Here is a 23,283-nt window from a genome sequence, read left to right on the forward strand (position 1 = left end):
CCTTCGAACTTCACCTCCCAGGGTGCACCGCGGAAGAGCCCGTCGCCTCCCATTGGTCGGGCTCCCTGAGCAGTGGAGGCAGGACTTGAGGCAGAGCTGCTGAGGGGGAGCCCGGCGCAGAGAGCTGCGGAGCTGAAATGAGGCGCACTCACGGAGCGGCTCACACCGTACACAGCCGAGCGGCTCAGGAAGAGGCTCCACTCCGCTCCAGCTCCAGCTCCAGCCTGCTGCCGCCGAAGGAAGGGCTCCGTCCATGCGGAGGCTAGCGCTCTTCCTGCTGCCCTGTGCTGTCGCCGTCCTGGTGCACTTGTGGTTGGCACAACGACCCTCCTTCTCCTTCTTCTTCTTCACCCCGCTGGACAACAGCACACGCTCGGGTACTTTTAATTTTATTTAATTTTTTTGTCAGCCTCCCTCTCCGGGGCTTTACCTCCGCGAAGCCTCGAAACTTTTATTTTGCACGGTAGCAGCGGGCTAACTTTGCCTCGCGCCGCCCCGGCGCGGTGCTCGGTTCTGCGCGAGGACAGCCGGTGGATGGCCAAGTCGCGGTAAAACGCGTGTTATCATGTGTTTTGTGGAGAAAATAATGTGAAATTTTTCAGTCCAGTGGTGTTGGGCGTTGCTGGGATGGTCTGACAAGCGCAGCATCTCAGCCTTGACACCAACATAAATACTCACTTCAGACCCTGTATTATGTGTAATCTTATTCTTTTATGGTGTCTGTTAAACGCATTACTACTTTTCAAAGAAGCATACGGAACCTGCGTTGACACTTGAGTATAAATGAAGCTGATCTTGATGCGTTATTTTACATTTTGCGGAAAAACTAATTATAGGAAGAAGAAAAAAAGACATCATTCAATGGTTTTATTATCTGTGCCTCTTCACGTTTATTATTATTTTTATCCTTTCTCCATCTAATGACTTTTGTTTTGTTTTAGCTGTCTTGTTTTGATTTAATTTAACTTATATTGTCTGTTTAATCAGTTTCCCCAAACCTTTGCCTTGAGCAGGTTGGTTATTTTTGGTCGTTTTTAAGATACCCCTGTCAAACATGGTGACTGCCACTAAGGGCAGATACAAAATGTAAAATCCTCAATGGTTCTGGGTCATTTTTATGTGGTATCTGCTGGTGTAAGACATGCATAAAATTAATGACCACGTTTATTTGCTGTCTATATTAATGACTTTGTGAAGAAAGGCATGTTGGGTTTGTTCATTTTGAGGTTATGGAAATGTAGGGTTTTGTTGTATGCAGATTAATTACAGTGATAATGGCTCTGACAAAGCATGGCTTAAAAAAAGGGCTGAAAAATTGTCTCCGTAATGATAAAACCAAGGTTTCACTACATATTAACCATTAGTGATGAGCCTGTTTTGATTGTTTGAAGTGGTTTTATTTTATTTCTACTCATCAAGTGACCCCAGCTCATCATTACAGGCAACTTTTAATTTAATTTAACTTGCTAGCAAACTAGCTTGGACATTCTAGGTCATTTTTTTATTATTATTATATTTTTATTTGGTTGGTTAGCTAGCCAGCCAAGCCATTTGGGTGTCTTTTTTATTTTATTCCAGCTAGATAGCCAGGTTACTTTATTCAGTTTTATTATCTGTCTACACACTGGTGATTTTTAGATCTTTTTTTAGTGTGTTTTGTTTAATCTATAAAGTTAGCTTGCCACCGGGGTCGTTTTCGTCGTCCTTTCATTTTTGTTTTGCTCGAAAAAAGGAAGGTATTCCAAAAACATATCCTGATTTGTGCAACGAAGCATACATCGCTCACCGTCAATTTCTGTTAAACTCAAAGAAAGTGCATCAAAGTATAAGCTGTGGGCTGATGCATTTATATTTCTTTGATGTTTTGGGCTTTAGATCATGTATATGAAAGAATAATATTAATCGCTTCCCTTGTTAAATTTCAAACAAAACTTGGGATTCTTTAATTTGTATTTATTTATTTATTTATTTTTATTTTATTTTTTGCGGTGCAGATGAACCCTTGCCATTCTTTGAAGTTTTGGTGGGAGTGCTTTCAGCGAGGCACCATCATGACCTCCGACAAGCGATAAGAGACACGTGGCTGGGATACATTAGAGGTCACCCGCACTTCCAGCACAGGTTTGTGAGCTGATGCTCCGACTTCATCTACCTCACTTTTACTTTCAGTCTGAACGCGTGTAATGGAAACACAGCCTGCAGCTGGCAACAGATGGCCGGCTGTGGCATCCGTGCTTTTATCATCTCTACCTGACCGGTGGGCAGTATTGTTCTCTCTTTATTTATTTTTATTTATTTAATTTTTTTTTATTTATTTATTTATTTTCCCTCCCGATCTGGGCGCCGATAAGGTGTGATGGCCTTTAAGCAACCCCCAGTAACCATGGTAACGGCGGGCAGAGAGAGACGGACAGGCCTCTGAGATGTTGTAGCTGGATGTTGCACTAAACAGAAGATGAGCCGAGCCGTTTCTGCTTGTTTTTTTTTTCAGGGTGGCGGTGAAGTTTATCGTGGGTCGGCATGGGTGTCCCGTTTCGGACGAGGACAGGGAGGATCCTTACTCCTGCTCCCTCCTGAACTTCAGCAAGCCAGGTGAGATTAAAAGGTCGGGATCTGCGGACCGCAGTGCCGAGGAACGCCCTCTGCAACGTGCTGCAGCTGTCAGAAGCAGCGCAGAGGCAAAACAACAGCAGAGGAGTTGGGAGAATGAAAAAGAAAAAGAAAAAAAGAATCCGTATTCAGAATTAAAAAAGTGAAAAGGCTTTAGTCATGCTCACCCACAGCTCAAGGACAACTTTCTTTTCCCTTTCTGTATCCAAGGCTTTTGTGTAAAAGACTGACTGACTGAGTCTGCTGCAGGTGAAACAAGAAAAATCTTAATAACATGAAAAGAGGAGCTTGTGTGATGCAACTAGACATGGGGTGGAGTATAGATTAACAAAGTGTAGCCCCTCTTCCATCTGTCCCTGGGCACTGCTGGCCAGCTATACATAAAAGTATTATAAGTAGTGTTGCACCGATACCAGTATCGGACGGGGCCCCGATCCAGCACTAAAATGGTGGTATCGGTATCGGCGAGTACCAACAAATAGGGCACTGATACCATTTTGATGTTTGTATGTCACTTGAATGCAGCCTTCTCTCTCCCCACTAGTATTATACATGTTATATAAGTTCATGAAAGTTGCACTATTTTGGCATTTGAGAGCCAAAACTCAGGGTTTAAAAGAAAATATTCAATTATTAATGTAATTTTACTGTCTTACTGTTGCACTACTATTATACATGTTATAATTTCACGAATGCTGCACTATTTTGGCCTTTGAGAGCCAAAAGTTTATACAACTATTGTCACCCATTCCAGGTAGGCAATAAAAAGTTCTACTACCCTAAGTAGTATGCAGTTCTTCATATATGCACACACACAATTCCAAACAGATGGTATCGGTATCGGCCAATACTGCACAGCCAGGTATCGGGGCCAAAATATGGCATCGGCGCAACACTAATTATAACTATAATAATCAATGTGTTACAACATTCTAACAAGAGTATGGATAGTTATTAGTACTTTCTGTCTGAAATTGCACTTGGATTTAGATACAGTAAATAATTTCAAGGTTAATAAACCAAATAATTTCACAATTTGTGAAAACTTAGTCACATCGTATCAAAACCGACATTAAGAATGAACTCTAATTTGTATTGAGCTGTCTTTATCACATTAAAATAAGCAAGAAGGTTCCAGTAGACTGTCAGGGAAGACTAAAATTCACATTTCAGCCAAAGATTAAGACGAATCAACATGAACTGATCTTTGACGAAAGTAAAATGTATTGTTAATCACATTAAGCACTGCTCACTATTTGTTCTCTACTGACTTAGTTGCATAAATGCATAAAAAAAGATTAAAAGACAGATACAACACTAACTTCCACTGCCACAGCTGATGTGAAAGTTTTATGATGAGAGGAGGAATGTTTCAGATATCTAAACAAGCTGCCATGACGCTATTTTCACATGTCATGTATGTGGTAAAAAAACATGTGTTATGCTAATCTGAACATGAATAAATAAAGCATGTTTGGTGTAGTATAAAATCAATCTCACTTTGTGGTGCTCTCACTGTAAAGGTATATAGTCATGTAATATGCTTATAAAAAAAGAAAAGACCAAAACCTGTTTTATCAGGATAAAATAACGTTTTATACACAAAGCCTCCATCTTGACAATGTTTTGATGGTCGTTTTGATAAATAAATAGAACCCAGCAACGGGCACGATGAACAGATATAAACAGATGTGGCGCCATCTAGCGACAGTATCGCAGAACTATCATAATGCCGGTTTGCTTGATTAATAAATCAATTGTAAATAATGCCGAACCAAGCCTGACCCTCTGCAATGCCTCGCAATAAAGCGTCAGATTTTCCCCTTTGGAATCATAGATTTTTGTTAAACTGTGTCCGAATGGGGCATGTTACTCTTACTATGATGTCATTTCTATGTTTTTTCCCCTCAATATTTAGGGATGAACTGACCTCCATAAATGTAATTATCTGCGTGTCCCTAAGCGGTGTGGTAATTATCAGCAAAATTAATGAAAGTAGGTCATGCTATCAGTTTCCCTTTCAGATTTATGCATTAGATATCCTGAAGTGAGTGAATCTTGATCAGTGCAGACTAGGGTTGCAATAATTAGTAATCGGCAACGTCGATTTTGAAAAAACTGTTGGTGTGCTTCGAAGCGTCATTTAAAAACATAAATACTGCTGCGATCTCAATGTATTACTCTGTGGTAAACTCTTTAAATGTAGTGCAATTCACTAAAGCTGCAGCAGAGGGCAGTATAGCGCCAGTTCCCCAGTGAGAAATAAGAACCCCTATGACATGACCGCGGCTCCGTTCAGTAATGGCCGTAAGGAGAAGGCACTAAAGTTAGCAAAGTTTCTTAAATTACACGTTATTTCTGACTAAATTATCGTTTTGTTTGATTTAAGGAGAGAATGTGGCTTTGTTAAACCAAGATATCTGCTTGGTTTATCAAGATATGGCTCAGTTGTTAAAAGAGATGGCTACAAAAGTAACTCCTCCTGGCCAGTAGGTGGCGCACTCACATCCGCTGTCTCTCATTTCAACCTTCAACTGTACTGTTTGCCAGCCGCATGTCAGGTCCTTTAGTTAGCATTAGAGTTTTAAAACATTTGGATCTTTATTTTACGTTTTAACAGTAGAAAAATCTACCTTTTAATAGAAATATTCCAAATAAATAAATAGTGCAGACAGAGTGTTTGCATAGTGTGGCATGAGATTACCCAATGACCTGACGTAGACCAAAATCTGGCTTCTGTCTTGCCCACAGAAGCAACCGGACCTCTGCTCATATTTTCCCACTCTACTTTGTCTTGTCTAGAGTTTTTTTTTTTTTTTTTTTTTTTTTTTTTGGTGCGCATTTGTAGTATCTTTCGAAAAGGTTGATTAAAAATAGCAAACGTTTAGCTCGCATGACTGATCAGCTGCTTCCACTGTCGACATCTTCCCGGATATTCCTATAACACGCAAAAATACGCCAATACTAGTTGACATGCCGGAACAATTACAACTTGCAACACGTTCCTTAAAACCTCTCCCCATTTTTCTTAGACGTGTGGTCCATGCTAGTTGGCAACCTCCACTTCCTGTTTATTACAGCCATGAGTGACGTCAACTTGCGTAGCCTGGTTAATTCGCTCCAAACCAGTAAATGAAACCATGCCACATTCGCATTGTTCTTTTTTGCAGCATTCTTAAATGTTTGCTCAAAATTCGCCTGACAATTGGATGGAAACAGAAATTGATAAAAGGATCCTTAATTTTTTTTTCTAAACACATTCTTTAAACTCACAAGACCACAAATGTCAACCAGATATCACTTTGGCCTTAATGTGATCTCATAGCTGGAGGTTTTTACATATTCAAAGAATCAAACATGACCTCATTAATTGAACTTATAAAACAGGTCCACACTCAAGGTTTACCATATTAACGGGTGCAATACACTGTAGGATATATTTGCTACACCTTCTGGATTATTTTAAAGCCTCTGAATTTCTAAATTAGCTGATAAGGATCTTTCATGTGTTCGAATCTTGTGACACACAGCAATCAGACCTTTTTTGAATTTAACAGATAAAGTCGTTTACTTATTACATGAGGTTGAAGTATATGACTGCATGGAATTAGAGGCTATTTTAACTTGACCTAAAGCCCCGCAAGGATCTTTTGAAGGAACCTGGAGGAAAAGCAGCACTTGTAAATGTATATCAAATCTGAGTTGTTTATGCACACAAAAAAAAAAAAAATGTTGAAATTTTCTGATACGCTGATCCGGTGAAACAGCTGTTTTATTATTTTTTTTTTAATCAAGGTTATCCATCTAGTCATGCTTAGATGCACCATATATTCTGTAATTGGACAGAATCAGTTGTCAGGTTGGACGTCTGCAGTGATAGTTGCGTCTCTCACCTTCACAGTCAGTCGAGCTCCGTGTTTTCTGCTTGTCACGAAAACATAATTACTGCTCATCAGAATGGACTTTTTTTTTTTTTCAGACGACAGCCTTTAAGGTCAGAGCGGCGTTTTATTTTTCCCCGCTCACCGCCGCCGTGTTAATGGCCAGGCGCATTGACGTGATTTGCCTCAGAATCGCAGGCTGCTTCAGTGTGAGGTGCTCAGTGTAATTGGATGGGAAAAAAAGAGACGGCGGCTGCTTTTAAAGACAGTTAGCCGCTGGACTCTGGATTCAGGTCAAAGCACAAGTTAATTTGTTGGTAAGACGTGTTTGTTTGTGATGCATTTGTCTTTGGGGCTACAATGAGGTGAATGTTAATTAGCCCCTTAAAACTTTGTTCTAGTTTTTTTTTTAAATGGGTTTGTGCTTTGCATCCAGGTGAATATGTCCCCTTTCTCCTGATATCCAGCTCGGGTAAATAATTACTCGGCCCTATCAAGCTTTTAACTTACACAGCAGCATGGTCAAAAAATAATTTTATGTTTGCTTAATTCTGCTAGAAAGCGTCTTTTATATTGAGGGAAAATGGTTTTACCAATTTTCACAATTTGTGATCACACTGGGAGAGGAACATGTTATACCTGAATTTGTCCAAGGCAAGGCAAATTTATTTATATAGCACAATTCAGTACAAAGCAAAATAAAACAGAATAAAATCAAGTAGGAATAAAAGTTAGATAGAGTACTGCTTGTTACTGCTGATTATTTTCCTGGAAATCTCCAGACTAGCACCAATTCGCGATTTGCAAAAAAAACAGAGGGGGGGATCATTTCCTCGATTAATCACATAATGTCGATAGTTAACTCGAGATTATTTGCAAATTAATTGTATGTTTTATCCTTTTATTTCTGAAAGTGTAATAGCCTGTTTGGGCATTTTAATATGTAATTTTAAAATATTTAATCGCCCTGATTAATCGCGATTAATCGCATTGTATTTACAAACTCCAAGAATGAATTCAAAAGTAGTGTAAAGAGCACTTTTATTTTAATGTTCTGCTGCCATATGAACAAAAGTGTTGTAACATTTGTAGCACTTATTTTACACTGGATATTTTCAACCCATCTATTGAATTTAGTGCACTAGTTGATCTTTTCTTCATAAGAGAACAGCAAGCACTGCAGCCAAAATATGGCCTTTTTTGACCTGCTGTATATTAGCCAGTCCCTAAGCTTGATGTATCATGAAACTGTTGACCTTTTGGGTTTTGTGGTTTTTATTTTATTATTACAATTAAATAATAATAATAATAATAATAATGTTATGTTCAGTGTTTTTTTCGCTAATCCACCTCTTATATATTTCAATCCTTATGTAATTTTGTCTGTGTTGTGTGCACCTGCCTGTTGCTTTAATCCTATAAATTTCCCCGTCGTGGGATAAAAAAAGGATTAGCTAATGTTATCTTATCTTAAATAACACTTTTTAATATATGTACTGGGTTCTTTCAAGGTCTTAATTACATGTTATGTGTGGGCTCCAGTAACATCCATCCATCCATCCATCCATCCATCCACTGATCTACCTGGATGTTCCCTGGAGGACTGAAACGCCTCAGTCAGAGACGTCTGTGGGTCTGTCGGGGCAATGACAGAAGTTTCGTCTCCTCTCTCCGTTTCTGGGGCTCGACGTTTTCATGTTTTTTCACGTGCTTAGATAAATTTGTTGTGTTTCCACTGAAATGAACCGGCTTTTTACAAAACATACAGCTTGATTTCATTTACGGTATTAAAATAAAGCCAAACGGTGCTACTTCCTCTGTTCGTGTTTTTTCGCTGCTGCGTTCTCTCTCAGCTGTTTGTTTGTTAAGTTTGTGTGAGAGCTGAGTGGGCGGGCCAGGCTGAGCCTGCGTGCTGATTGGCTGGCGCCGCTGAGCCATGTACGAGAGGGGAGGGGGAGCGGAAGAGTGCTGCCGTGACAGCGCCCTGCAGTCAGCGCGCGTGCTGACTGACACTGACTGAAAGCATGTGAGCAACATGCGTTAATGCGCGATAAAATAAATATCGCCATTAATAGTCTAATGAATTAACGCGAAATTAACGCGTTAACTTGCCCAGCCCTAATAAATATATATATATATATATATATATATATATATATATATATATATATATATATATTTGATGATAGAAAAAGGGTCAACAAAGGCTACGTTCACACTGCAGCCTGAAGTGACCCAATTCCGATTTTTTTTTTTTTTTGCCCATATGCGACCTGGATCTGATCTTTTTATGACAGTCTGAACAACACAGATCGGATTTTTTCAAATGCGACCCAGGCCACTTGGATATGTGGTCCTGAATCCGATACGTATCTGACCTTTTCAAATGCGACCTGTGTCTGTACGTCCGGGTCGCATTTATCCGACCTGTACGTCACTGATACTCGACAAACGTCACTATTCTGCGTCCTGCTATGCAGAAGCGGGAAGAGAGACGACACCCATGGCGGACTACAATGAGGAGAGCAGTCAATGGAGAGAAAGCTCCGGTTAGAAAAGAAATTAATGACCACAAAATACGCTGCAGCATTATAATCCATGTTTACTTCCGCAAACACTGAGGACGCTTGCTACGTGTGACGTCATCACGTCCTCGAGTGCGCATGCGGGACGTATTCAGTTCACACAGGAGATCACATACAAGTCACATATATGTGGAAATGTTAACGGACACGCAAAAAAATCCGATTTCACAAAAAAAATCGGAATTGAGCGTTAAGACCTGCAGTGTGAACGTAGCCAAAAAGTTCAATACAACAGTTTTTCTTCCTTTTGCATTCTAGCCATGTAGATTCATATTATAGTCATTACATCCTCCCACCCAATCACAACGCAGACTCAGGAACCTCCGTCACCAAGCTCCGCCCCCTTCAGAGAGTCCAGAGAGCACAGGTTCTTTCTTCTTTTTAAAAAACTAGCAGTTTTGGTCCATCCGTCCATTGTTCTATCCATCCACTCATTGTTTTTTCCATCCGTTCTGTCAGTCCCTCCATCCATCATTCTATCCATCCTTTTATCGTTCTTTGTATTTGTGTGTACAGCACTTTGTGAATGTTTTATTTTAAAGTACTTTATAGATTGAGCTTGTATGATTTTGAAGTTGTGAGACAGAAAACTCTCGTCCTTAAGTGAATGTCTGTCTCCCCATTGTACAACATACACCTCAGACGTTTTTTTCCTGTCACCACCGTTTAATTCAAGATGAGCGTGCAGCCGCTCTCTCTCTTCTGTCACACCAGGTGGATGTTGAGCAAACTTAGCAGTTGTCTGTTTTACTACTTCAGCTCTGTTGGCTGAAATGATTTAAACCACTGTGTCACTTAAAAAAACCTGACATACTAATGGTGAGCCACTCCATACGAGCTCCTCATTAAGTCAGTAAATTTGTAACTATCCATTTCTTACCAATTCTCAACAAATTACGACTGGGCGGTAAATTGATTTTAATTGATTAGAATTTGAAGATTTCATTTTTGGAGAATCAAGTTGTGTTTTTTAACAACCCACCCCTTGGGCCACCATGTAACTTTTGCACTATATCAGTCCTGAAAGAGGAAATTGTTTTTATAAAAGCATGCAACTTTGAATATATGTTTAGGAAAATATATTGTGGAAATATTCTAAAGAGGAAACTTTTTTTTACCCTAAGAAGAGGCACTTTAATTTATTTGTTTATTTTTGTAGGTTTAAAGTTCCACAAGTGAAGTGAAGCCTTTTTGTAGAAGTAAACCCAAACTATAGCTCATTGTGTGAAACCACTAGCAGCAAACATTTTGGCACTTAGTTCATTGTCTACAAAGGTTAGGACCTACCATGTATTTATAAGCAAGTTTCCCAGCTTGTATTCAGTTGCGCTCTGAATTTAGATAAACTCTCAGACAAAATGATTGTAAATTCTTTTTAATTATTTTTGTAGTTTGTCTTTACAAAATTAAGGGTAAAGAAAAAAAAATACTCTCAGAATCAGAATCAAGTTTAATCACCAAGTAGGTTTGCACTTACAAGGAATTTGACTTGGTGTTGAAGGTGCAGACAAAAAATAAGAATACAGTAAAATAAGAAGTAAAAAGGATATAAGCTGTATACACTCAGCAAACTGTGCGTCAATGTAACGCAGAAGCTTGTAAGTCCTGAACGGGGGAGAGAGACAGTGTCCAGTTTCACGGGTGTCTCTAATTTGGTATAATAAAATCGTATATTCTACTTTTAAGCCACATCGCCTGGCCGTACAACAAATATTTTCTCAAGGGTCTTGTGAGATTTGCAAATAAACCCGTCCTATTTATCTTATAACAAAGAATCCAAATCTGTCCTAATGTAATCCGGTTAATAGTAACTCATTACAGTACGGTACAATATATATTCAGTTAAAACTATTTACAGTAAAATCCAACTTATTGATGCGAAAGTCAAATTTGGTTGGTCAAATATTGAGATTGTTAAAAAACTGACGTAAGGAAGGTAACTTAAACGCATTGAGTCACTGACGTTGCAACAATCCTTGAAACACAGTAGCTCTGAGGCAGCTTTTGATAGGGAAGAATAGAAATGTACACAAAAGTCTCTTTTTAGGAAACACAGTTACTGAGCCAGGAACCTCCTTCTACAGACAGAAAACAAAGTTAATGGCATCCATAATTGCAAATAAGGGAGAGTAGCAGGAGGAAATAACCGAGCCTCTATGGTTTGACTCTGGGAGTCTATTCTTATTATGTTATTTTGCTTTATTTAAACTGCATGGCTTGTATGACAAGGCTTTCAAAAAGCTGATAGAACTGAACCAAACCTTCAGGTTGGTTAGCACAAGCTAACGTACAGCAGCTACACTCCAACGTTAATTACAGGAGAAAAATAATAATATTCCCGTTTAAATCGCTTCGGAAAGCAACAAGCAGTCTGAGGTATCTAGCTGCTGAAAGATAATTAAAAAAATAAATGACCATTAATGCTAATTAGGCTTTATTACTAATGTCACTGAGTCACTGACTGGCCTTGGCAAAGCAGAGGCTCTGCACCAATTTGTTTGCATGTGGTGGGGACAGAAACATCACATCTACATCTTCAGGTCCTGCAGTTCAATTCCATTCTGTCAGGGAGGAAAACATTTGGTTTGATAAACCGCTGCTCGCTCCCTGTGATTCCTCACCTCTAATTGCCTTTATTTTGGAGGGAGCAGTGGAAGCGGTGTTGCCTGCGTCTGAAGTGAAGAGCCTGCTTCTCTTTAACAGCCTTGATCTTTTCATTGATCCCCCCGAATAATAAACTTCTCTTTTTGTAATTAAGAGAAGCTCACTTTGAAAACCGGCTCCTCCGATAGTGTTGCTTTTACAGAGTGGTGTTTTTTTTTTTATCTTAACAGGCTCTGAGTGTTTATCACAAAGCGGGGAGGCATGTTGGAAGAGTAATAAATAATAAATGTGCTTTTCTCACCATCTGTAATCCAGTGACGGGGAAGGATGCAGAGATGGAGATCGTCACGGTGGCTGACCCCTCGTTGCTCGTCTCCTCCGACGTGTCGGCTATCGCCCTGGACTTTAAAGTCCTGCACCCGGTGGTGATCACCAGGCTCGGGGTGTTTTCCAGCGGGACGCGGCCTGAACTTCACAGCAACGTGACGGTGAAGCTTCTGCAGCTCGACCAGGAGGTGATGGCGCACCGGTTCTTTATGTTCCTTTATCTGGCAGAAGATGAGCTTGGGGGCAGCTGGAGGACACGGCTAACCTCGTTCTGATAAATGTCTTTTTATTGCTTATTGAATTTTTTTGGTTTTTCCCCTCTGCAGGAGGCGGTGGTTACGGCCCGCTTCAGCTCCATCAGCATGGGGACGATGGTAAACTGGGCGTGGTACAAACCGGTGGAGCAGTTCATCTTGCCCAAGGTCAGTTTCTCCACACAGGGTGCTTGGCTTCAATGAAACCAGGGAAGAAATCCCTCAGGCTTGAATCAGGTTCAAAGATCTTTTTTCACACAGCTTATGAATTAAACATGCTTCTTTCTTAGTTTTATCTGATTTGAAATGTTATTTTGAAACTATAAACTTTGCACATTTAGCAGAGTTTATGCTTCTATAATTTCTTTTTGGTGCTACACTGCAGAAAGGGACCTCAAAGTAAGTAAAATCTTCCTGAAATTTGTGTATTTGTCCTTGATTTGAGCAGCTAAATAAGACTATTTGCCAATGGAATGAGATATTTGCACTTAAAAATAGAACAGTTCATCTCCATCATCTTATTTCAAGGGCAGGATATCTAATTATCTTATTTTAGGGGTAAAAAATACTCATCCCATTGGCAAATAATCTTATTTAGCTGCTCAAATCAAAGAGAAATACACAAATTTCAGGAAGATTTTACGTACTTTGATGTCCCTTTTTAGGTAACAAAGGTTTTGACATCATGTCATGAAAACTTTTTAATGCAATGGATTGACCAAATATAAGTAGTGCAAATAAAACTATACTTTGTTGGACGACTTGTTGCCGCCTTTACAGCTGCAGTTTTTTTAGGGTTTGTCCTTACAAGCTCTCCATGCTTAGAGATTAATTTTGCCCCCCTCATTTTTCTTACTGAAAAAGGGAGCTAAAAGTAAGTAAAGTTTTCTTGATTTGAACTGGTAAGTTTAAATGATCTGCCAATGGAGTAAGATTTTTCCACATAAAATAGAAACAGCTCATCTCAAACATCATATTTTAAGTGCACTATATCTAATTATCTTATTTTAGGGGTCAAAATACTAATTTCATCGTCAGATAATCCTATTTACCTGCTCAAATCAAGAGCAAATACACCAATTTCAAGAAAATGTTACTTTTAGTTCCCTTTTTTGCAGTGTTTCTGGAAAAGACGTGAAGCTTTGTCAGACCGGATGGAGAGCATCTGTAAACATAAATCTTCGTTCTAGCGCTGGAATATGCTTTGTTAAAAACCGTGTACCTGTGGCTGAATGTTAAGCTCATTGTCTCGCTGCAAAGCAACACCTCAGTTTCTACTTGACACTTTCCCATACAGGGCAAACTTGTTGAATGCATGACTGTTATTTCTCCCACCTGAGCTACGGTCCTCTGCAGCTCCTCCATAGTCACACTGGGTCTCTTGCCTGCTTGTCTAATTAATGCATCTTCTCTCCAACTTTATCCCTGACCTGTGCGGCGTGTCTGTGGTGGTGAAACGTGACCGATACAGATCTGTTATGTGCAATTTAATGTAAAATTAGACGTGAATGCGACATCATCCTGGAGCCTGAACGAAGTGTGTTTATTCAGGGCTTTGAGGGGACGCTGGTTTGGGAGAGTCAGGACTCCGCTTCGCTGACCACCGTCAATTCCTCCTCCGTGGAGCTCAATGATGGAGGAGGCGTCCTCAAGATCTCCTCTGTAAGTATTCACATCACAAAGGAACACTGCAAAAGGGAACTAAAAGTAAATAACACTTTTATGAAATTAGTGTATTTTTCCTTGATTTGAGCAGGTAAATAAGATTATTTGCCAATGGAATAAGATTTCTGCACTTAAAATAAGAACAGTTCATCGTCCTCATGTTATTTCAAGTGCAGGATGTTTAATTATCTTATTTTAGATGTAAAAATACTCATTCCATTGGCAAATAGTCTTATTTAGCTGCTCAAATCAAGGAAAAATACATTCATTTCAAGAATATTTTACTTTTAGTTCTCTTTTTGCACTGAAGGGGCACAAGGACAGATGATTACAAATTGTGGCGTTTAAATCTGTTGTTGTGCTTTTTTAATTTCTTGTGGAAACGCAGATTGCAGAGGGCACCTTGCCTCACAGAAGTGCTCTTGGATTTCCCGGTTTGGCGGGAGGCTTCACGTTCACCATCTACGGTCAGTCCTGCAGCACAATTGATTCGGCTCAGCTTTTCATGAAAACTGTTCAATGAAAATCCCTCCAAGAACCATCTGTTGTGAAAGAGATAATCCCAATATAAAAGCTCCAAGAGGCATTGCTCACTCTGGCAGGTTATGAGATTAGGTTTTATATATATATATATATAGAGAGGGGGGGGGGGGGGATACCTGAAGACACTGGCACTTATGTCAAACGGACACCTGGCTTTGTTGGATTATTGATTTTCACCAGTTTGTGTTTGCATCTGCTTCTGTCCGACAGCGAATCTGCAGCCGTTTTCATGGAGCAAAATCATCATCCGGCATCTCTGAAAACAGAACTAATGATCCGTTTTGTAAAAAGTGTTGCAGCTTTATCATTCTTTCGACAGCCAGTAATTAGTTATCTCTCAACGATGCGCCGTTGCTTAACGCCGTGCCGAATAAATAGTTGCAGCATTGTTTATTTATTTTTTTTCTTTCTCCTGTCTGCTTTCTTCTCACTCCTGATTACCTCCGTGGCGCCGGTCCTTCCATCACCGCTCTGCGCGTCAGACGTAGACGGATTGTCGGAGCTCCTGCGAGGCCGTGCCGCCCGGATGGAGGAGCGCGCCGCCAGGTTGAGGCGGGAGGACGCCGCTCTGCGGGAGGAGAGCCTCAGGCACGGCGACATGGTGTTCGTGGACGTGGTGGACACCTACAGGAACGTGCCTTCCAAGTTGCTTCAGTTCTATAAATGGTATGCCAAGTGCTAATGACTCGATTCTCCGTCTCCAAATTGCCTGAGCCCTCGGAGGAAATCAGCAACCTGAAAATGAAAGTGTGCCGTCGCCCACCCCAAAACGTCTTTGTGCTAAAATTACGGCTGCAATCACTCAGACGGAGAAGCTTCGCCGTCGTGAGTCATCAGATAGCGGAGTGCACCCGCTTGAGTGGGATCGGGCTTTTAAATTGACAGCTGCAGTGGATCTGGAAAGTACACACTCCTGGTGAAAATGCCAGGTTCGGTCTGATGTAGTAAAATGAGACCATGATGAATGATTTCACGTGGTTCGGCTTCTAAATGGGCAGATCTGCGTCAACCTGACTAACAGCTTGGTGAAGCATCTACTCATCCCTCAGCATGCTGAGGTTCTCCACCAGATCTATCATTAAGTGAAGACATCTCCTTTTTTAGAGTCTGGTTGAGCCAATAGGAAATGTCATTTTTTTTCTCTCTGGTGAAGGCTTTTATTTGTTGATTTGGATGTATGATTGGACTCACAGTGATGCTGAAAAATGAACTCTATCTGGACTAGGGGTGTGCAAAATAATCGTCATGACGATGCATCGCGATTCTAATATTCGCGATCCAATGCATCGATTCTTGACACCAAGTATCGATTATTAATAATAAATAAATAAATAAATAATTTGGATGAATGGTTGGCGAACATCAGCCAAAAACAAGTGAAATACAACTTCCAGTCCAGTAGATGTCGCTGCGGATGTGTTGACTTCCGCTGTCTTGTGTCACAAGCATTTCCGGCCGTGGGATACTGCGACAAGTCATTCATAAACAAAACATGGGGGAGACTGAGAAAATTCGCCCGGCTCCATCACATGTCAAGTCAGATGTTTGGACACATTTTGGCTTTAAAAACAAAGAAGGTAAAAACCAAATTGATATGACGCACGTAATTTGCAAACACTGTTACATCGTAATGAAATACTGTGGGAACACAACAAACTTAAAGGTACACATGCAGAGGCGCCATCCAGAAAAACAAGAGCCTCGAGCGCCACAAGCACTGATTTAACAAACAACATTCGATTGCAAGCTAGCCCCAATTTCTACATGCGCAAACATTTGAATGTTTTAATTTGATTGGTTTAAAGGACCACTGAGGCCATGTAAGCGGCACTGATTATACTTATTTTGTTATTTTAAGTTTAATAAATCCTAAGCACTTTTTGTCAGTGTGTCCACTCCAGTAATAGTAATATTTGTGTCCAGTAACAGTAATATTTATTTTCATGGCAATACCTCCAAAAGTCCTTTCAATAAATACAGCTATGTATGAATAATTATGTATCAATTGAAGACACTATCCAGATCATACACAGCCAGTCAGCCAGTGAAAATATCACAATGCATTGCGATGCATCGCAATAATTCAAGGATCATGATGCATCGTGATTCGAATCGAATTGTGAGTTCTTTGGCAACACCCACCACTAATCTTGACCTGGATAGTTAGAGCTGGTGTCTGGTGGAACGGCTTCATTTCATCCATCTTGACCCGAAATGTAGGCCCATAAGAAGAGAAGTGACCCCAGATCATGATGCTGCCACCACCATGTTTCACTATAGGCACAGTGGGCTTATTGTTTCTCTTGCTGATGCATGCGTTTGCGTTATGGTTGGATATATATATATATATATATATTTTTTTTTTAAAACTAGATGTTTTCTTTAAAAAAAAAATAAACTTTATACATGCAACTGTAACTCATCAGTCAAGAAATCGAGCGAGTTTAGGCGATTGTTTCCATATGTACAACACGACCAGGGAATTCCTGCACCTCCTTCAGGGTTACTGTCAGGTTCTGACTCTCTTCTGGATCATTTCTGGAGAGGTTTGTTGCATTTTTTTATACCCTTAGCAGTGTGTTTGAACAATGATCCCTCTCATAATTTTGTCTTGAGCTTAAAGTTGCAAATATCAGCAAACACCTACTACGATACCAGAGCTTCACTTCAGGTTAATCAGATTGACCATAATTGGTGCCAGGAAGTACTTGAGTATTATTTTAAGGCTCTGCGCGCAGTTTATTGCAACAGTTTTATTTTCCTCCTAATTTCTTATTTCTGCTTGCAGCTGTCAGGCTGGATTCTCCATCCACTCATTTATTCACACTGCAAAAACAGATCTAAAAATAAGTCATATTTTCTTAAAAAGAGTGTATTTGTCCTTGAATTGAGCAGGTAAATAATCTTATCTGCCAATGGAATGAGTATTTTGACCCCTAAAATAAAATAATTAGACATACTGCACTTGAAATAAGATGATGGAGATATGTTGTCCCTATTTTAAGTGCAAAAGTCTTATTCCATTGGCAGATAATCTTATTTACCTGCTCAGTTCAAGGACAGATACACTCTTTTTAAGAAAATATTACTTATTTTTAGTTCTGTTTTTGCAGTGCAACTTGACAAACCCTGCTGTACTATGTTTAGATAAATGATGAATCTGTCCTCCATGAACATCTTATGTCACTGATATTTCCATTTTACACACTAGTCTTTGTTTTATTGTTTAGTCTTTTGGCTGTTTTTATTTTAAATGTCTTTGTCGATGCTGTTTAAAACTCAACGATTTCCCTCATGGGATTAATAAATTCCCTCCCTGATTATTTTATTTATTTTGCTGTTGAAATGTACAAGATTCAGGGTTCCCACGGGTCCTTGAAATCCTTGAAAGTTTGTGAATCTGAAAAAATAAATTCAAGGCCCTTGAAAGTTTTTGAAAACAGCCAAAAAAACACCTTGTCCTTGAAAGTCCTTGAATTTTTTTGTGGGGTTGAAAGTTCACACGGATGACGACTCATGTGTCATTATTTTACTACCACACGATCTTTTAAAATGATGTTGATTCCGCAGACTTTTAATTTGCAAAAGTACGTTCGCTCTTCTTCGTTAGTTGGTAGGCTACGGTTTAGGCCTACGTACGTCCAATAGGTTACATTTACGCAGTGTTGCCAACTCAGCGACTTTTCAGAGTCAAAGTCAAAAACTAGCTTAATCAAACATGAAAGTAAGTGAAACAAATTGATATAATTCTGAACATCTCAATGCTGCACTTTTTTCCATAAATTTCCATGAAACAGTAGGCTAATGTACATCTTATATGTAATGTAGTATGGCATAGCCATGTACTGTGGATATAAATGTAGGCTATGAATATGATCAGTATCAATGTAGGCTATAAATTAAGTCCACTTTCTTGCATTGCTTCTGACCCAACAACGTCTATGCTGTTTAGTCTTTTATTGAATTTGCATTGTATTAAAATATGATAATCTATTCAGCGGTCACAGTAGGTAAATGCCGCCACGTGTGGTCCTTGAATTTGAGGAAATTGGTCCTGGAAAGTCCTTGAAAGGTCCTTGAATTTGATGTTCACCAAGGTGTGGGAACCCTGAAGATTTATTGCAAAGTAAAGGTGGGGAAAAAATGCAGGAAATTCTTCATCATGGTCTCATTTTATTTGGCATTTTAGCGGTGCTGTGTGTAGTTTTTAAGACGGGAGTTACTTGCAGACCTCTTGTCCTCCTTCTCTCGGTGGTATTTGCAATATCTCCGAGCAGATTTCTTTTCAAACAATACGGGCGCTCCTTTTAATTAAAGTGACAAATTCCCTTTCCTGACAGGTCCGTGGGAAACGCTGACTTTGATCTGCTGCTGAAGACGGACGATGACTGCTACATCGACGTCGACTCGGTGTTAATGAAAATTGACCACAAGGGTCTGAAGCGCAGAAACTTCTGGTGGGGGAAGTAAGGACAGTTTGATGTCTGATCCTGTGTGAATTTTTTTATTATTTTTTATTTTTTTTATTCCCCCCACTGGCTCTGCCGTTGACCGCATATTGCCTCCTGACCCAGTTTCAGGCAAAGCTGGGCTGTGGATCGCATCGGCAAGTGGCAGGAGCTGGAGTACGCCAGCCCGGCGTACCCGGCGTTCGCCTGCGGCTCCGGCTACGTCGTCTCCCGTGACTTGGTCCGCTGGCTCGCCGCTAACGCCGGGCAGCTGAAAGCCTATCAGGTAGAGATCGCCGCGCGTCGAGCAGCCGTGGCAGAGAACCGCCACTGTGAAGCTGAGCGACCTCTCTGGGACATTCTGTTACAGGGAGAAGACGTAAGCATGGGGATATGGATGGCAGCCGTCGGGCCGCAGAAATATCAGGTGAAACAAACGAGAATGGCGCTTTTCTGAGCATGTCTTCATACAGCGGTTAAATACACCGCTTATCTAGACTTTAGAGGCTCTAGGTTGTTGTGTCCGGTGTTAACCGTGCACCTTTTATTACCACTGGACTCGTAAAAAGGTCAGAGTTTGACATTAAAAGAGAAACTAGAAGGAAAATGAATAATGCATACAAATATTTTTTTTTCCTCCAGAGGAAAGCGGCAGCAGTTCATTTGCACATTACATAAAATCAAAGCTGTAGCGAGGAAAGCATACCTAAGACTGACCTTTATTTGCACATTTTTTTGTAATTCATTAATCTACACATACTTTTCTCTTCTCCAGAAGATGGAATTGGTGCAGGAGGCATGTTTTATAGCTCTGTATAATGTTGTCAGATCAGCTTTTTTTCATAAATGCTGATTCAATCAGACACTTTTCAGCTCAGATGGAGTTTTATTTCCCTTTTTGTCCAAGTATGCATCAACCGTGGCATTTAAGTACATTTTTGAGTTGGTGAACACACAAGCATTATATTACCCACCTTCATGCCATTTATGAGCAAGTATCGCTTGTTGACCTGACGGAAAGTAAGGTTTGGTCGTTTCACGGCTGCTACCCAGAGTCCATTCTGCGTCTCTGTGTCAGTTCAGAGCTCCTGCAACGATTTAAAAACTGAAACATCTCAACCTATCGCTCTTTTTCCCCAAAGCGATCGTGTGAACGAGGGTGACGGTTAATGACACAGCAGGTTTGCATCACGTTTTTAACTTCTTAAAAAGAAAAGGGCAGAAAACAAAGACAGCGTGGTGGATTAAGGTGGCGTAAACAAGCAGAAGCCTGTTTCAAAGATGTCAGGTATCCCACAATGCAGTGCGGTTGTAACGTCAGCCTTTCAAGCCTGATGCTGATGAATGAATTCAGCCATTTGATTCAGGTCAGCTTGAGCGTGGATTTATATAAAAGGTTTTTTTTTATATATATATATATATATATATATATATATATATATATATATATATATATATATATATATATACAGAAATGCATATTAAAAAAATTTACATGCATCTAGCGTCTAAGGATTAGTAAAGAAACCTGCTGATCTAAACAAGGCAAGCTTTTTTTCCTCTGTTACGTCCAACAGGCTCGTTTGGTGGGGTAACAGTAAAGGAGACCACACAAGGACTTAAATTTATTAATTAATTTAAATTACTCTAAAGAAATAAAACCTGAAAAGGGAATACCTGAAAGAAGAAACCAAAATGGATTAATGCAAAACCCATAACTAACCAGAAATAAGATAATGCAAACCAAACCTAACAAAACCCAACCACAAGATAAGCAACAAACCAAACCAAATGGGGTTATGAGGAAGGAGAGGAAAAAGCCTCCTCTCTGCTGCATGCATAGCAGCTTTTAAAGCAGCAGAGCACCTTAAAAACATAACACCTGCAGAAGGCCTGTCTCACGAACCCTACAAGAAAACGTAGGCGCTCAACACAAACCCGGATCCTCAGTACAACCCTATTTGTTATAGATTGCATTGCTTTAAAAAGAAAATTGTTACACTCCCTGATATATGATCGTCAACACCTCAGCATTACTTAAATGACTTAGACTTAGACAACATTATTTGTCATTTTGTATGCACAGAGTACGTACAGAACGAAATTTCGTTGCATATGGCTTGTAAATTGCAGTAAAATTAAATTACAGTATAAGGTGCAGCAGTGATTTAAAAGTAAACAATTTAAGTGTAAACAATACAGGGGAAAGTCACAGTGTACAGGTGAGTACTTTTTAAAAAAAAATATTTGTGTGTACAGAATTTGATTTGTGCAGAGGTCATTGGTGCAAGAATGCATTTAGAAACTAAGTTCGGCAGCATTTGTAATGCTGGATGGAGATGCAATGATGATAAATGGAATGTTCTCTTGTGTTTCCCATTTTACGTAGAGGCGTATGAGAGAAATAAGCTACTAAAATGCATTTTCTGAATGTGGGAGTTTAAAACAAACAAAAAAAAAAGATTTAATGGTGAGGTTTTGCTCCTCTAGTGTCTGTAGCTAATTAAAAGCTCCATCGTAACTCGGGTCTGTTGCGAATGACGAGCTGCCGCCTGTCTGCAGGACGCCGGCTGGCTGTGTGAGAAGAACTGCTACCTGGACATGCTGTCGTCTCCACAGCACACGGCCGAGGAGCTGCGCGTCCTCTGGGACAGGAAGAGCATCTGCAGAGACCCCTGTGGGTGTCCCTGGGACCCCTGATGGTGGTCCGCTCCGACCGCCCACCATGTGGCACTGTGGGTAAAAAAAACCAACAACAACATGCACATAAACACTTCTTCCCCTGTTCGGTTTCTGGGGACATTTCCTAACTAACCAAACCGAGCGGTGGTTAGTTATTCTGCTGTGATGCAAAGACTTGAAGTGTAGGATTTTCCTGCTGTAATTACAATGTTGAAAACTTTAATAAAAAATAAACCATCTGCAGTTTAGAGGTGTGCTTTAAACTCAGATTTAGCCGTATTTTACTGTCAGTAATTCCTGTTAGCCATTAACTGAGTTCATGTGGAGGGAGACGTGAAGGGGAAAGTTTTCAGTGTCGCTGGAAGGCTTTGCTAGCTTATAAAAATGTGATTTTAAAGGGAATATTTAATTGCATTTTAAAGACGAGTGTCCCGCTTGGCTTTATTTGGTTAAAAAAAAAAAAAAAAATGTTGTCACCCACCCCTCACTTGTTTGTAGACTTCTCACAAGCAGAGACTCTTTGTACTGTAACGGTTCTCGTGCAAATAGTGAGTGATGTGGCCTTACTGTGTTTGTTAGGCATCATTCTGTATGTGTGTGTGATCCTCAGCGCAGGCTTTCTGAGCCTCTGTGAAAACGGACGTTTCAACAAAGAGGTAATAAAGAACCCAGAAGACAGATGAAGGACTTTTGCTCGTTGTTTATTTCGTGCAGAGAAACTCCCACCGCTGCTTATTCTGCCGTTGAGGCTGCAGCTTTTTTGCGTCGGCTGCTGAGGGGGGGTTTTGATATATGCAGTCGGCAGAGTTGAGTTTTCTTGAAAAGGAATATGAAATCAGCCCCAGTAATTGTGTTTTTTTAGGGACAGGAGGCTGAAATATTTTTAAAGATGTGGAGCTTTTCTCCTTCAAAACCAAAGGATGTTAATCAGACAGCCACGGATCCAGATTGAAGCCGAGCTACAAGAGTGGAGATTTTGTTTTTGTAAATAATGAAAGATGCTGCTTAATGTTTTATTAAAACAGGATTTATACAGCTGATTTTCCATTTTTTTTGCCCCCCGTTCCACCAGCCAGTGGAGTCCTGACACAGCAGCAGAAACTCTCATCCTTTCACTCAGCCTGGTGATAACACATCCTGCATCTGTGCCACTCTCTCACTTAGATAAGCACGCCATTTTTAGGTTTTCCTCTCCAGCCCATCAGCTTCTCCCTCTGATTCGGCTCGTGAGCCGAGAGCGGCGTGGAAATGACACGGGGAGATGAAAAATAATCTCGCTTTCTGTACGATCGCCTCTGTAGATTATGGAGTTATTGATTTTTTTGTCTCAACTTTGACGAGCGATGTGGAAACGCTGTCACTCGCTGACATATTCCAAATCCTCTAAATCCTTGATTTGCCGGCCCGCTCAGTCGTACATACAGATCCAGCCAGATGATGAAATCAGCTGAACAGTAACTCGGGACAAATTGGAGCATCTTTAGTTGCAGATTTGTGCTCTGATTCTCCTCTTATTAGAATAAAACCACTCAGTCCAAAAGTATTCACACCCTTTTGAGCTTCTTCACATTTTCTCACGTTTCAACCAAAGGACTTCAGTGTGTTGATTAGTAAAGAATCTTTCAGTTTGGATACGTATGGTATTTGCTTTTATCATTTTCCAGGTCTGGATTGGTGTGGGGAA

At 40.2% G+C, this 23,283-nt stretch overlaps 1 protein-coding gene across 2 annotated transcripts; it reads left to right on the plus strand.

Annotated features, from left to right (window-relative positions):
* Positions 1–22,279, plus strand: b3galnt2 (beta-1,3-N-acetylgalactosaminyltransferase 2). 2 transcript variants are annotated; one of them, XM_036126037.1, is made up of 13 exons: positions 1–377; positions 1,995–2,121; positions 2,492–2,592; positions 11,996–12,195; positions 12,334–12,429; positions 13,813–13,923; positions 14,315–14,393; positions 14,952–15,135; positions 18,810–18,935; positions 19,044–19,203; positions 19,288–19,344; positions 21,480–21,652; positions 22,179–22,279. In XM_036126037.1, exons 1-12 carry the CDS (start codon positions 254–256, stop codon positions 21,615–21,617), a joined length of 1,503 nt encoding a protein of 500 aa, XP_035981930.1. In that variant the 5' UTR covers positions 1–253; the 3' UTR covers positions 21,618–21,652; positions 22,179–22,279. The 2 variants fall into 2 exon arrangements, with proteins under 2 accessions (XP_035981930.1, XP_035981929.1); XM_036126036.1 differs by having other exon boundaries at positions 2–377; positions 21,480–22,279.
* Positions 22,280–23,283: the final 1,004 nt, after the last annotated feature.

Source organism: Fundulus heteroclitus, chromosome 22 (genome assembly GCF_011125445.2).
Source record: "Fundulus heteroclitus isolate FHET01 chromosome 22, MU-UCD_Fhet_4.1, whole genome shotgun sequence".
Taxonomy (NCBI): domain Eukaryota; kingdom Metazoa; phylum Chordata; class Actinopteri; order Cyprinodontiformes; family Fundulidae; genus Fundulus; species Fundulus heteroclitus.

Excerpts from the sequence above, each read along its gene's own strand:
- b3galnt2 (XM_036126037.1), top strand. The coding sequence starts at position 254 with ATGCGGAGGCTAGCGCTCTTCCTGCTGCCCTGTGCTGTCGCCGTCCTG. Across the intron at positions 12,430-13,812 it reads AGCAGTTCATCTTGCCCAAG|GGCTTTGAGGGGACGCTGGT; the intron begins GTCAGTTTCTCC and ends GTGTTTATTCAG. Across the intron at positions 15,136-18,809 it reads TTGCTTCAGTTCTATAAATG|GTCCGTGGGAAACGCTGACT; the intron begins GTATGCCAAGTG and ends CTTTCCTGACAG.